The sequence below is a fragment of the Ursus arctos genome, unplaced genomic scaffold, assembly GCF_023065955.2.
Source record: "Ursus arctos isolate Adak ecotype North America unplaced genomic scaffold, UrsArc2.0 scaffold_30, whole genome shotgun sequence".
In the NCBI taxonomy this organism is placed as follows: domain Eukaryota; kingdom Metazoa; phylum Chordata; class Mammalia; order Carnivora; family Ursidae; genus Ursus; species Ursus arctos.
The window spans coordinates 11,636,892-11,650,988 of record NW_026622986.1 but is presented as its reverse complement, the minus strand read 5'-3'; the positions used below and the strand labels follow the sequence as shown (position 1 = coordinate 11,650,988).

The following is a 14,097-nucleotide window of genomic DNA, read 5'->3' as shown; positions in this document are numbered from 1 at the left end:
ATCATCATGAATATTCAGAACCCCAAGGAAAAAGAAAAGATCTTAGAAGTTTCTATGAAGAGAAAAGAAACAAGTACCAACAAAAGTGTAATAAATCAGGCTAATGTCAAAATTTTTTTGCCAGCATCAATGAATGCTGAAAACAATGTCTTTAAAATTCTGAGGGCAAAATTACTTTGAACCTATAACTCTGTATTCTGACAAACAATCAATCATGCACAAAGACATGTTTTCAGACATGGGAAGACTTAGAAATTTTACTTAGAAAGTACCTGAAATGCTTAGAAAGTATTTGAAATTATACTCCAGGGATGAAAAAATAAGAATTCTAGAAATAAGAGGACCTATATCCAACACACTATTAGATTCAAAATTCCAATAATTTGAAAAGATTTCCATGATGGTTAGTCTCCAGAAGACCCAAAGCAACTTGTACAAATTATGGGACTCTAACAAGAATGCCTTCAACAAAAATGTGAAATTTTCTTTAACAAATAGTATGATGGATTAAAAAGTTAGATGATCTTAGAAATAAGTAAAATATATAGTTCCTTGGGGCGCCTGGGTGGCGCAGTCGTTAAGCATCTGCCTTCGGCTCAGGGCGTGATCCTGGCGTTCTGGGATCAAGCCCCACATCGGGCTCCTCTGCTGGGAGCCTGCTTCTTCCTCTCCCACTCCCCTTGCTTGTGTTCCCTCTCTCATTGGCTGTCTCTCTCTCTGTCAAATGAATAAATAAAATCTTTAAAAATATATATATATGGTTCCTTTTTATTTCTTTATCATGAAAAAGGAAAGCAGATGTCAATTTCAAAGGCAGGGAAGCAATATGTGAAAAGTCTACATGCAGACATATGCAAACTAAAGGTAGCATGGTTTTGAGCAACTGACCTAGAGAGAGATAATCCATTGGTCCTTGAAATTTGGAACATTCTGAAAATGCACAGATTCAGTTATTCAAAGTTCATTTCTTAGAGGCAATGCGTAGACAAAGCACAGACTTTTTTTTTTGGTTTTTGGTTTTTTACTGCAGTGACAGGTTATAAATGCCACCATCTTCAATTTCTAAAAATACAGGAATAGCAAGAGAAGTAGGAGGACAAAGAAAGAAAAGTAAAAAATAGAAGACACTATTTAAAATTTATGGATGCAAATATCAAGGTAACCAGTAGAATAATTAAAAATATAATTAATGAAACAAGGAAGAGAGTAGGGAAAGAAAAAAATGAAATATAAAAAAGCGAAATCCCACATTTGTCACATTAGAGAAGCTAATGATGATTATTTTATTTCCTAAAACCCATAATCCCTATTTTCCATTTTTATGTTCCTCATTAGAGGTATATTCCTACCTATACTTCCTGTCATGCAAAGTCTACTTTCAAATTCATGTCCAAATGTTTGTGGTCTCTCTTCTGGCTCTTCCAATCTCATGTCTATGCCTTATGCCTCTCACTGGCAGTTTTTCAGGCATCCCCTGACCTCTGCATCTAAGACCTCACCATAAAGGACAACAAAGAGTGTCAAGAAATGGCAGATGACAAGACCTGCCAGCTACCAGCTTGAAAGAAGTCAGGGACCTACAGGGTGTCATTCCAGGCATGCTGGTGAGGGAAAAAAATGCTTTGCCCATGAGTTAACCTGCTGTGCCTCTGCCCTTTACTCTCCTGCTGTCTGTAGGTTTGAGCCAGAGAGCAAGAAAAGCACCCAACTTATTTTTGCAAGAAATTTTGGATTTTTGATTTCTACCTCCCTTGCCTCTCAAATTCCAATTTATTCATTCACATTTGAGAATGGAGCAACTAGAAATAGCTTATTCTTTGACTGAAATCTTATCAGAGAGACTGGAAAACTCAAGCTCCTAGAGCTAAGGGAAATAGTGACAAGAAGGCCAAGACTAAAAGGGGGAAGAGAAACAGGCACCAAAATAAAATAAGAACACTACAGTAAAACCATCCATGGGAAAACAGTGCAAATGTATCCACAATTTACAGATTGCTATGGGGTAGAAATTTTTAAAGTACTTAATATGTTTCTATATTACAATATTTTAACCACTTATTGAACACCTTCTGTGTATCTTACATTCATCTTCTATGTCATTACCACCTCTCAGTACATTCCAGTAACACTTTCTTTCTATTCTTGAAGCTATTCTATCTCTATTCTTGAAGCTCATTCCCGCCTCAAGGCCTTTGTTTTTACTCTTTCCCATTAAGAACATGATTACCTCAACTTGCTCCGTGGCTGTCTCTTTCTTATCCTTCATTTCTTAACTCTCAAAGGTCTTTCCTGGCCACCCTAATTAATGCAACCTACCCTACCTCTCAGCTGTTCTTTATCTTGTTTATCTATTCATATCCTTATAGCACTTGTTTCTATCAAGAATTATTTATTGTATTTATTTTGCTTGCTGATCATCTGTCTCTCCCCACCCCCACAAAAACATGTCCATGAGGATAGGGATTTTTATCTGTCGTTTTCACTATTATATCCCCAGCATCTATAGCCCTAGCCAGACACATGTTATATACTCTATAATGTTTCTTAAAAGAATAGTACATTCCATACATTATCCTAAACTCTTTATCTATATGATTGTTTACTCTTTACAACAATGAGAGGTACTCTACACCCTTTCAAGATAAAGACATAGAAAGAGTCAAGTAACTTTCCCAGTGTCACACAGGAAGCAAAAGTGGAAGTTCATGAATTCAAGCGTAGGTTTTTAATCCCAAAACCCTTCCTCCTAGACACTATTCTGTACTGCCTCCCTGAAATATGCAAGACAATTTCAAGAGGCATCAAATATGGGAAGTCATAAAATGTGGTCCTTGCATTTGAAGGTCATGTAGAACTAGTTGGGGAAATAGGACTTTTACATAAAAAGACAAACAGATAATAATAAGAAGCAGCAGCTGCTCTCGTGATAGCCCCTATCTTAAAGGTGCAAAAACAAAGTACCTGAAATAAAGACGGAGTTACAGCATTATCCGCAGTGACCCACCATTCCAAAGCTCAGTACCTGTGATCTCTCTGCCTTTATAAAAACTTGTTATTCATTCTATCCCTACCAATAGGATCATTCACAATATTGGATTGCCATATTTTTTTGGTGTCTAAAACTGAAGGTGCTAAGCATTTACAATTTTTAATTTTTATTCTTACAATCTTAGGAAATGGATTATATGTGTTATAACCTTATTAAACACTGTTTGCTTTTTCCCAAGTTTGTGCTTAAAGACCAATTGCTTCTGAATTATAAAGACTTTGTATTTAATATAGACTTCTGAACCTATCCTCAGATTATCTCATTCACATGGTCTGGGGAGGGCCTAGGAACATATTACCAGGCTTTTCAGGTGATTCTGATGCTCAGCCAGGTTCGAGATCAGTGAATAATGAATATAAATTAACCTTTATTTGATGATTCAGGGTGTTTTTATTTGTGCCTATGATTAAACTGTAAGTTCACTGCAGCCATAGCTATATGTGCAAGTGATGGTCACTTCCCTGGGTCTCAATTTCCTCACCTGTAAAAGTAACAATAAATTGGATTATATGATCTCTAAAATCTTTTTGACTTCTAAATTTCTAATTCTTCAAAAAGGAGCTTTCCCAGGACATTGACTAAAACTTGCTTCTTTAAAGAATGCCCCCACCACCCCACACACACATATTTTCTTTTCAAAATGCATCCTTTATTGAGAAACCTTAAGTATAAAACATTTAACCATAGAAATAGTAAAAACATGCTAGTAACAAATTCTACAAATAGGTTTCCAAGTTTTTCTTTTTTGAGCCCTGATGACACATAAATATAAATTAATATTCTATTGAGCCATCAAAATTTTCCAGTTCTCATTCATATTAGGTTCTATATATGAAATGATCTAATATGCCAAACAAGCAAATGAATAAATTAATAGAAACATGATCTGACAGACTCATACAAACATACACATACATATACACATACATACAGAACCCTTGAAATAAATAGCCCCAGAATAACATATTTATATGTCTTCTCTCTACACCAGTAGCTTTCAACCATAGGCATTTTTGCCCTCAAGGTGATATTTGGTAATGTTTGTAGACATTTTTTATTATTACAGTGGGCAAGGAGGTTGCTACTGGCATCTAGTAGGACTCCAGAGGTGCTGCTAGACGTCTTACAACAAACAAGATGGCCCCCACAACAAAGGATCATCTGGCCTGAAATGTCAATGAAGCCTAGGTTGAGAAACCCTGCTCTACGCAGTGGTCTGAGGCATCAAATAAGGGAAAAACAAACTCTTCACTCAGGCAGCTGACTAGAAAAAAAGCAAAACACTCGCCTCCACAATTCCATTTAAATCTCTTTAACCAAAACTGGTTACATGACTACACCACGAAGTCTTTATTTCCACCCTGAAACCTCTAAGCCCTTTAGAAAAGAAAGATCTATTTCTTCCTATTTTTGGTCTATAAGTGGTCTTTTATTCTCACTGTCCTAGGCATTTTCCTGCAGAGTGAATGAAATGCTTTTCCTGATGGTGTGGGAAAGATTTTGATAATCCTTACCCCACCCAATCTGAAAATAAAAGTTTCTGCAACGTCTGGCCCAATATTTTGTATATTTCACATACATTGAAAAGAAATGTGGGGGCTCCTGGCTGGCTCAGCTGGTAGAACATGCGACTCTTGATCTCACGTTTGTGAGTTCGAGCCCCACATTAGGTGTAGAGATTACTGAGAAATAAAATCTTAAGGAAAAAAAAAAGAAATGTCATTCCATGTTTTAGGATAGCTTGTCTTTTTAAACAAAATTATTATGACCACAAATAGCAATCTAATTCATATGTAGCAGTGATGTCTGGGGGGTTTCCATATATGCATATTTTGCTGCATCTTGATAATTTACAGATAATAATGGAACTTTATAGTTGGAGAGATGTTAGAATTTATTTTCTCATTTCCTAATATCATAATTCATCAAATATAAGATGTCATTAAAAGATACAATATTATATTGTATACCATTAAAAGGAAATGCATGCCAATTGAAAATGACATGCTCTCCAATCATAAGACAGATCTCAAGTTAAGAGACATCAAAATGGGGGAAAAGTGCATCTTAGAATCGATAATATACATTATTCTATACTATATTACATTTTTCTCTTTCTCAGATAAAAGCCATGTGTCATATTATTCTATGAAAGTTCTTCCATACTCTGGTTTCTTTTCAGATCACATAAATCTTTAGCCTTTTACTATGCAAGTTCTTCCATAATAATGTAAAAAGGCACACCCATGGGACAAAACACATAAATGGTGAGAAAAATAGGTTAAAGAAATAAACCAATATCTTATGTAATTCTAAGTTTCCTTTTAAATTATAGGTGCACTGGGTACTTTGCTAACCAGACAGAATTTTTTAAAAATTATATGTTGTCTTGTTGTAGTTATAGTTTTTAACTGGGGAAAAGTTGCAACAGGTATTACAATGAATAAAAATTAAGTGGATTTCAGTTAATTAGAAGTAATAATTAACCATGTAAAGAGAGAAGGAGACTGCCTTCTTTGACAGAAAGGTAGGTAACAGGATTTTTGTTTGGGAAAAAATGATCTTGGGGTCAGACCACTTAAGCTAATTCTGTGTTTTCTATAAATTCTACCTACAATGAAGGTGATGAAACTAGATATATCCTGGAATTGCTTTGAGACACTATACTATCCTTTGATACAAAAAAGAAGGGCTGTCATGGCTCCTATACTAAGCTTGGCATTGTAGAAAAGGGTGGCGTGGAACCTGAGAAAGACCTTTAACTGAGAAATATTTCATAGAACAACCTATCCACCTAAATATTTTTATAGAGTTGTTTTTTGTTTTTGTTTTTGTTTTTTTCCCTGAAGAAAAAAGACTTGTTGGATGAGTAAATGCCCAGAGAAACTAGAAATTACACATAGGAATGTTTTGGGTGTTTTTTTTTTCTAAAAGCTGAAAAGCAAATAAGGCTAAAAGACTAGCAGAACAAGCTCCCCAACCCCCCCACCCACCCCAGTGCATATGCCAAAGCTGTGGACAAGAGCTTAATAACACTGTTGGCTGCAAACTCTCCAAGCATAGCCTCGGTACCAGTGTGCTGCCTGGTTGTGCATAGTGGCCATCAAGCTGCTGGAGTTATCAAAATCCCAGTGTACTATTTTAGTAATTCTGCTAAAATAACCCTGCAAATACCAATCCAGAACTGAAGAGAGAAAACAAACAAGGCCCTAATGCTTCAGTACCAACAAAGTGCAAACTAACGTCAACAACATACTTCTTGGCATCACAATATGTTACAATATAATCATAAAACACAGTGCGTGTTGGAAAAGGGTAGCCATAAAACCCTGAACAGTGGACAACAAACTGCTGCCTTTCTGAAATTGAAAGTAAAATTTGACTTATCTAGCAGTTCAGGCTATAAAATCAGTCTAGTGAGGGCATCAGTTCCCTCTCCAGAGGGCAGGCATATACTCTTGTTATTTATTTAGCAGTCTCAGAAATCCCATTTCTGCTTCCAAATGCATATTCTACAAGATGGCAAGTAATGCTGTGCCACTGCTACACCACAATAAATAGCCCTTTTTGAAATTTTAGAATTAGCCAACTACAGAAGTAAATTGAAAATGGGTTATTGCTAAGAGTAGGTAAGGAGCTTCAAAATGCTTAAACATTGGTTATCTTGAGGAAAGTTACACAGGTCTACTGATGCCCCTGATTTAGAAATCTGCAAAATAGCTTCACATTGCCTGTAAGTACAATCAGGGAATCTTTCAAGATCTGGAACATCAGATCATGCTTATTCTTATTTTGAAATGGCATCCCCCCCCCCCACCAAAAAGAGAGAAAAAAAGAAACGGTTTCATTTCCACTAGCATATATACTTAACTGAGTATACATCAAGAGGGTTTTCTCTAAATATTCTATGAATAAATGACTATGATAAAAATATGCATTGAATATATATGAAAGTGATCTGCATTTAAATAAAAATATATTAACTGTTTTCAGCATTATAATCAAATAAAAGTTCAAAAGTTAAAGTAAGATGTTTAATTAGGTACACAATCATAGACTTTTAGGGTTATAAGGAGCCCTACAGGTCACCTAGACCAACCCCCTCAATTTACAGATAAAGAAACCGAGGATTAGAAAGGCAACCACTGCCCATGGTAACACCATGAGTCAAAGATACGGTCCAGCTGGTACCAATATCTTCTGTCTCCAAGACCCATGTTTCCACCCTGACCCACTGTCATTACAAATCTTCACAATAATTAGGGATGAAACAAAACCATCATAAAAATTATAAACTACTATTAATCACATGACTTTAATTCAGCTAAACTAAGAAGTTTATATCTCAGGTAAGTATTTGGGAAGCCAGAAACTACAGTACAAAATACTTACTGAACTTTCCGTGTGATCACAATTCTTCATTTAGTCATTACAGAATCTCAAAGGAGATGTACTTTACTATTCACAGCTTACCGATGAAATAATTGAGACTCAAAAATCTCAGTAGCAGAAGTTCATCTAAAACCTCTTTGATCCATAACCCGGGTAAGCTTCTCTGTGCTGTTTCTAGAGGTAACCTCTTCACCACTGTGATTACCCATAAGAGAGACATAGGATATGTTTAGCTTGGAGCAGGATGGTTATTTCCCTTATACTGTGAAGTGCCCTCTTCTGTTCAAAGCAGAGATCTGCTCCAGAATCACTGTGGAGGTGGAGGTGAAGGAGAGAGAGTGAAGTGACCCCTCAGGAGTCAGCAAATCAGTGACATCGATATTTGTTGCATTAGTTTCTAAAAGGGGGTTTCCACACTATTGTGATCTTCCCTTCATTGCCCTATTGCTTTTTTTTTTTTTTAACTGACATTCATATGGTTTCCTCTTCCTCTGCATGTGACTTCCCCAGCAATATTTCCACAAGGTACTGCACTTATGTGTATCAGCCCTGTTTCCAAAACCTTCTTGTTGACAATTTGGATAGACCAATTAAGAATGTGTAGAACAAATGATTATAAAGGTATTTGGATAGCATCAAGTCCAGTCCCACATTTTAGTTATGCAGAAGCTGATTTCCAGACAGGAAATACAGCCAGTCAGATACAAAGCTGGGACTTGTGGCAAAGTTCTGTGAAGTCTAATATTCTTCCTACTACACAACATACTTGGTTGTATGATTGGCCTAAAAATAATAAGCGTATATGACTTATTTGGGCCAAATATATTATTTCAAGTCATTACTATATGTTTTTAATAACAAGGTGAAAACAAAGTTGGCAATCAAGAGATAGCAGCATAGGGTAGTAGAAAGACAATAGAAGCTTCACAGCAGGGGCGCCTGGGTAGCGCAGTCGTTAAAGCGTCTGCCTTCGGCTCAGGGCGTGATCCCGGCGTTCCGGGATCGAGTCCCACATCAGGCTCCTCTGCTGGGAGCCTGCTTCTTCCTCTCCCACTCTCCCTGCTTGTGTTCCCTCTCTCACTGGCTGTCTCTCTGTCACATAAATAAATAAAATCTTTAAAAAAAAAAAAAAAAAAAAAAAGAAGCTTCACAGCAGGATAGATCTAAATTTGATTTGGGCTCCCTGATTTACTAGCTGTGTTACTAGCTGTGTTGGTCAGGTTGCTTAACTTTTCTGAAGGTGTCACTACCTGAGAGTACAAAGAATTAGATGCAGTGGTGTATATAAAGCATCTGACATACAGTAGGTGCTCAATATATGTGGGTTTCCATAATTCTAACCTACCACAAAAGAGCTGTGCCACTCTAGCAAGTTCCTTTAGCCTTTTGGGTCTTGTTTCCTCCATTGCAAATTGAGAAGATGAAAGAAACCAAATGAATTCCTACATCCCTTTTAACTCATCAAAAAATAATTAGTTCCCAAAGGTTCCTTTACCTTAATTTAAATTCAGCACTTAAGTACCTTATATCCATCCTAAGCACTGAACAGTACCAGCCAGGAAGATATGTATGATTTCAGCAGAATGGGATCCAACTCCATATCACATTAAGTTCCACAAAGAAAAATAACTATGCAAAACCCAAGGACTTAACTTAAAGGAAAACTCTACAGGGACATTGCAAACCCAATGCAATAAATATAAACTGAGGGTACACCTTAAATTATTACTCTCTCTTTTGCTGAGTTAGAAGATGAGAGCTAAAATGTTTATACTATATAACAAAAGACCTAAGAGACCTTTGGTTAGAGCAACTAATGCCCTTTTGGGGGGGGGGGGATGAGTAATAAATTTCTCTTCCCAGTCTTTTTTTAAAAGATTTGTTTATTATTTGGGGGGAAAGGAGCAGAGGGAGAGTCAAGCAGACGCCTTCTGAGCTCAGAACCCAACACAAGGCTCAAACCCATGACCCTGAGATCATGACCTGAGTGAAAGCAAGAGTGGGGAGGCTCAATGGACTGAGCCACCCAACCACCCCACAATGTGAGTCTTAAACAAGGCTTTGAAATTTAAGATATTTGTGTCATTTGGAAACCAAGGGGAATAAAATTTACTCTGAGAGGTGTTTTACAATGATAACATTAATATAAGAAGGTGGTTAACTGTGTTCTCACGTTACTTTGGGATTTCATGTTTGGGATTTACTTTCTCTAAAAATAAAATATAATTTAAATGCTTGAATCTTATAAGCAAGACCTGAGAAAATACTAACTGATCTTAAATGAAAATTTTAACTACAGTTTTTCCTCCTTTTCTCTTCCATAAGAAAATTATTATCAATGGATTTTTTCATTACAGATAAGGCTTTTTGCAAATAACATTGTGGAGGTTCAAAATACATTTAAAATCATATGTAGAGCTCTTAATTTGGTTTTAGAGCTCTTAATTTTGGGTTTCCCAAAAATTCATTTGAGGTTTGCCCTGTACCATGCCTGTACAGTATTATTCAACTATATTACAGAATTTTGGAATGTATATCTTCGATCATAAAACAACAACAACAACAACAAAACTTTTGCCTTATATGAGTATGAAGAGACAGGAAAGATCCATTTAAATATTATCTCAAATGTGTGAAATAATATAGTTTTTTAAAATTCAACAGCTGTGTTCTATGAGCTGATTTTTTTGTCCTAAAATGTGATGAACAGTAAACTCTGTTCCCCAACGTGCACTGTATGCAAAGGTTAAGAGAGCCACAGAAATATGATTTAGGTCTATCCGTATCAGGCAAAGTGTGAACCAGAGATAGAAGGCCTGGATCCTGCTTTTGTCATTACTATGAAATTGATTTGTGATTTGGACAAGTCACTTCACCTTTTCAGTTCTGTCTCTTGACCTATGAAACAACAGGAGGAACCATGTAATCTCTAAGATTTCTTCTAGTTCCTGTAATTAATCTGTGCAAATTCTCAGTACCACATTTGAGGGGCACAGGACATGGGACAAAGGCACTCACAGGAGTGCACTTATTCTCTCTCCATACCTACTGCTAGGACGAACCAGCTTCGCAGAGAGCCAAATACTAAATGGCCTGGCTTCGTGCCTTGGCTAAAGAACACAATTGACGACTGTGAAAGCACTTAAAGAAACTCAGCCAGAGGAAACAAACTACTTTCTGAATGTACTCCAAAAAATAGGTAGGGGGTGTGTAAGCCCTCACAATCTCAGACCCTTTGTGTCCTTGGCCTTTCTTCTTGGCTGGCAGAAGGCACTGAGTTTATTTAGGTGACTCAGGCTTTCTTAGACTTAGGAGAAATTATTCTGAAAATGAATGGTTCTCCTCCCTGGTCCCACATCTGACCCTTAAAAATACATATATTTTTATGCAGCAGCTATACTGTATGCAGCATTCTTAGAACACCTTCATAAAACAGAGTTCAGCATAGTGGTTAAAAGTATGAAGTGGGCTCAAATCCTGGCTCTACCACTTACCTGCTGTAGGATCTCAGGAAAAAAGCTTAACCTCTCCCTGCTTCAGGTTCCTTTTCTGTAAAATAGGAAACTAATAAAACCTAACTCATAGGGTTGTGAACATTAAGCAAGATAATGCATGCAAAGCAGTTACCACAGAATCTGACAGGAAGTAAATGTTATAGATATGTAGATAGATGATAGACAGACAGACAGACAGACACACACACACACACACACACACACACACACAGTTCCTGGCAACCGGGTCTCCCTAAAAAGTCTTATCAGAAGGCTACAATTTTCTGGCAGTGAATGGCATCTGCTGATCTTTCCTCTTCTGAGCAAACAACATGGCAAAGACTCAAAGCTGGGCTCAGCTCTTACTAACAGGATCCTGCAGAAATCACATGAGGGAATGAGATTATCCGGAAAGTAGGAAAGAGTTACTCTGGTTTAAGACAAGGTCTTTGAAAGATAGAAACGCGCGCACGCACACACACACACACACACACACACACACACACAATATAGTCATACAGAATCAGAGAAAGGGGTTATTTTTTTGTATATGCCTTCTCAAGTGTTGCTGGTATTAAAAGCTACAGAATTTTATAACTAGATGGCTCCCTGGAGACCACCTAGTTCAGCTCCCTCACTTGGTAGATAAGTAGCTGAGGCCCAGAGAGGTTAAGCAACTTACTGGGTGTCATCCAGCTGTAAATGACAGTGCCAAGACAAGCTTTCTGATTTCCCCTTCTACCGCCCCCCCCCCCAGTACTCAGCCTGGTATCTTTCACCAGCTCGGCACCCTGATCTTGTAGCAAACAGAGCATTAAGGTACACACACACACACACACACACACACACACACACACACACACAGGTTTCTCACTTTTGCCTAAGTTCCCAAAAAGTACAGAAGCAAAATCAACCTCCGAGACTTTTTTGCTAGCGCCTCCCATCATGGAAATTGAGGAGGATCCCAGTCAATATGTGGCCCTCTCCCAGGCTGTCTTTGGAGTTTCTACTCTTCCCTTTCTGTTCCTTCCTCACATCCAGTCTTAAGTGCTATTTCTTAGATCTACTTCCAAAAGGTCAGGCATTTCCCAGGACAGGAGTTATCTTTGCTAATTTGCAAATTCTTCATCTCCCCACAAATGCTCTACCTTTAGATAGGAAATACAGAAGAACTGTGATTAAATTTCCAACAAGCTCCCTGAGTTGAATTCAGTCAGAACTAATCCCTTCCTCCCTAAGATAACTCCATCAGGTTCATTTATAAAGTGTGTGAGTAGGTGAAGGACTGGAGAACACTCAGGTATGCCTGACACAGAGAAAAGGAGGAAGAGGGGAAGGAAGAGACTGGGGGGAAGAGGGAGATGGGTAAAGGAACACATTGACCAAACTGCAAAGTCTGGATCCTGAAAACAGCTCTGCTGCTGAGACTGACTCACTGCTCAGGGGATAGAACTGCAGAGGAGATGCACTGTCTTAATCATACCCCCTCTGGTAACTGACTAACAGCCGACTGGTGTCCGGAACTACACACATAGGAAGCAGGCAGAGGCTACTCCTAAGTGGCAGAAAGGAGGAACTCGGTCTTCCTCTTGCTCCCTTTTCTTTCATCCAGTGCTGGCCACTGTGTGCCTGGCGGGCACACCCCAAGCTCTCCAGCTTCCCTCGATTCACCCCCAGACAGTGAACTCCCCTCCCTGGGGGGGTGAAAAGAAGCTTAGGGCATCAGAGATTTCTCTCAACTCTGCCAAATGCTCCCCAGCCCCCTGCCCCTTGCAGGGAAACTGATCTGAGAGAAGCTTTCACTGAGCTGACAAAGGTAGGGCGCTTCTTGTCCCTAAGCCCCGGCGCCCGAGAAAGGTGTCCCTCAGCCTGGGTCTCTGCTGTGAGGGTGGGAGGCGTTAAGTGTCACAGCCAAGTGTTCCTTCCCCAACGCGAAACCGGAAGGAAGGCTTTGCTTTTGCCTTTTTTCCACTCCCTACCTGAATTCCGGGACCAGGTTAGGCTGCAACCCGTAGAAAGCAGCGGAGAGAGTGACCAGCCACCCAGGCTTATAACTCCCGTTCTCGCACTCCAGATAAGGCGGAGACCACTTGACGTGGCTCTTGTCCCCGCCAAGCCCGTCCCTGCGCCGCCAGCTGTGGCCCAGGCTCCGGGGCCCCTGATTAGAGCCGCGGCGGTGTAAGTGGGTTCTCCACTTGCGCCGCAGGCCGTGGAACCACTCAGTCTCCAGCGTGGCGTTGGCCAGATGGTGTGCCGAGGAGGACAGGTCCTGGAGCAGGATGCGACTCTCTTCACGGGTGGCCTGAAGGAAGACCTGCGGGGCCGGCGCGGACAGCGACTCGGTGCTGAAGGTGATGGCTGCCCGGGAAATGCTGGGCTCGCCCTCCAGGAGACTCCGTACCAGTGCCTGGTACCACTCCAGGTCGTCCTGCAAGTTCTGCTCCCGCGACTTATTGCTCTGCAGCATCACGTTGAGGAAGTTAGTGGCGTGTGTCAGCGTGTCCAGCGCCCCGTGCAAGGAGGGATGGGAACTGGCTAGGGCTGACGACTTCGCCGGCAGGCCCGCCAACTCGTAGCGGCCGGAGCAGTTGGCTCGCTTCAGCTGGTGGGAGTCCCCGGTGTAGAGGTAAGAGGCCACGTCCATGGGCACCTCCTCGGCGAGTTTCTGCGCCAAGATGGTGCCGTCGGTGGAGCGGCTCCAGGGAGCCGAGGGGTCCGAGGCAGAGGCTCGAGCCGGCTGCTGGGCGTGCTGCTTCAGCCTCAGGGTTCTCTCTCGAGGGGAATCCAGCCATCCCGGAGGGTCGCGGCTGGTGCTAACAGTTCCCAATCCCAGAAGAGCGAGCAGGAGGCAGAAGAGTAGGGGATAAGCCATGGCTCCCATCTGCTTCGCAGAGACGAAAGGAGGTAATGGGAGACACTTTTTAAAATTTGGTCGTCAATTTATCAACAGTAAGACTTTTACTAGGAGTCGGCCCCCTTCTCTAGATGGCACCCAGTCGAAAAGGACTTTAAAATAAGAATGTTTCGGAATCGGCCGGCTGGTTAAGCTACCGTCACAGGAAATCAAATCACCTGTGGCAACGCTGGCTGCACCCGCTCCATAATGGGTCGACTCGGGATTACGCACCTCACAGCCTTGAGCCGAACAGGTTACATCCCCTC

General features: G+C 40.2%; 1 protein-coding gene across 1 annotated transcript in view; it reads right to left on the bottom strand.

The window, feature by feature from the left end:
- GPR158 (G protein-coupled receptor 158) overlaps window positions 1-13,875 on the bottom strand; it is a 432,984-nt gene extending 419,109 nt beyond the window's left edge. Inside the window, 1 exon segment of the mRNA XM_026478920.4 lies at window positions 12,915-13,875. Coding sequence (XP_026334705.3) covers window positions 12,915-13,816 — 902 coding nt within the window. The 5' untranslated portion in view covers window positions 13,817-13,875.
- Between the last annotated feature and the right edge of the window lie 222 nt (window positions 13,876-14,097).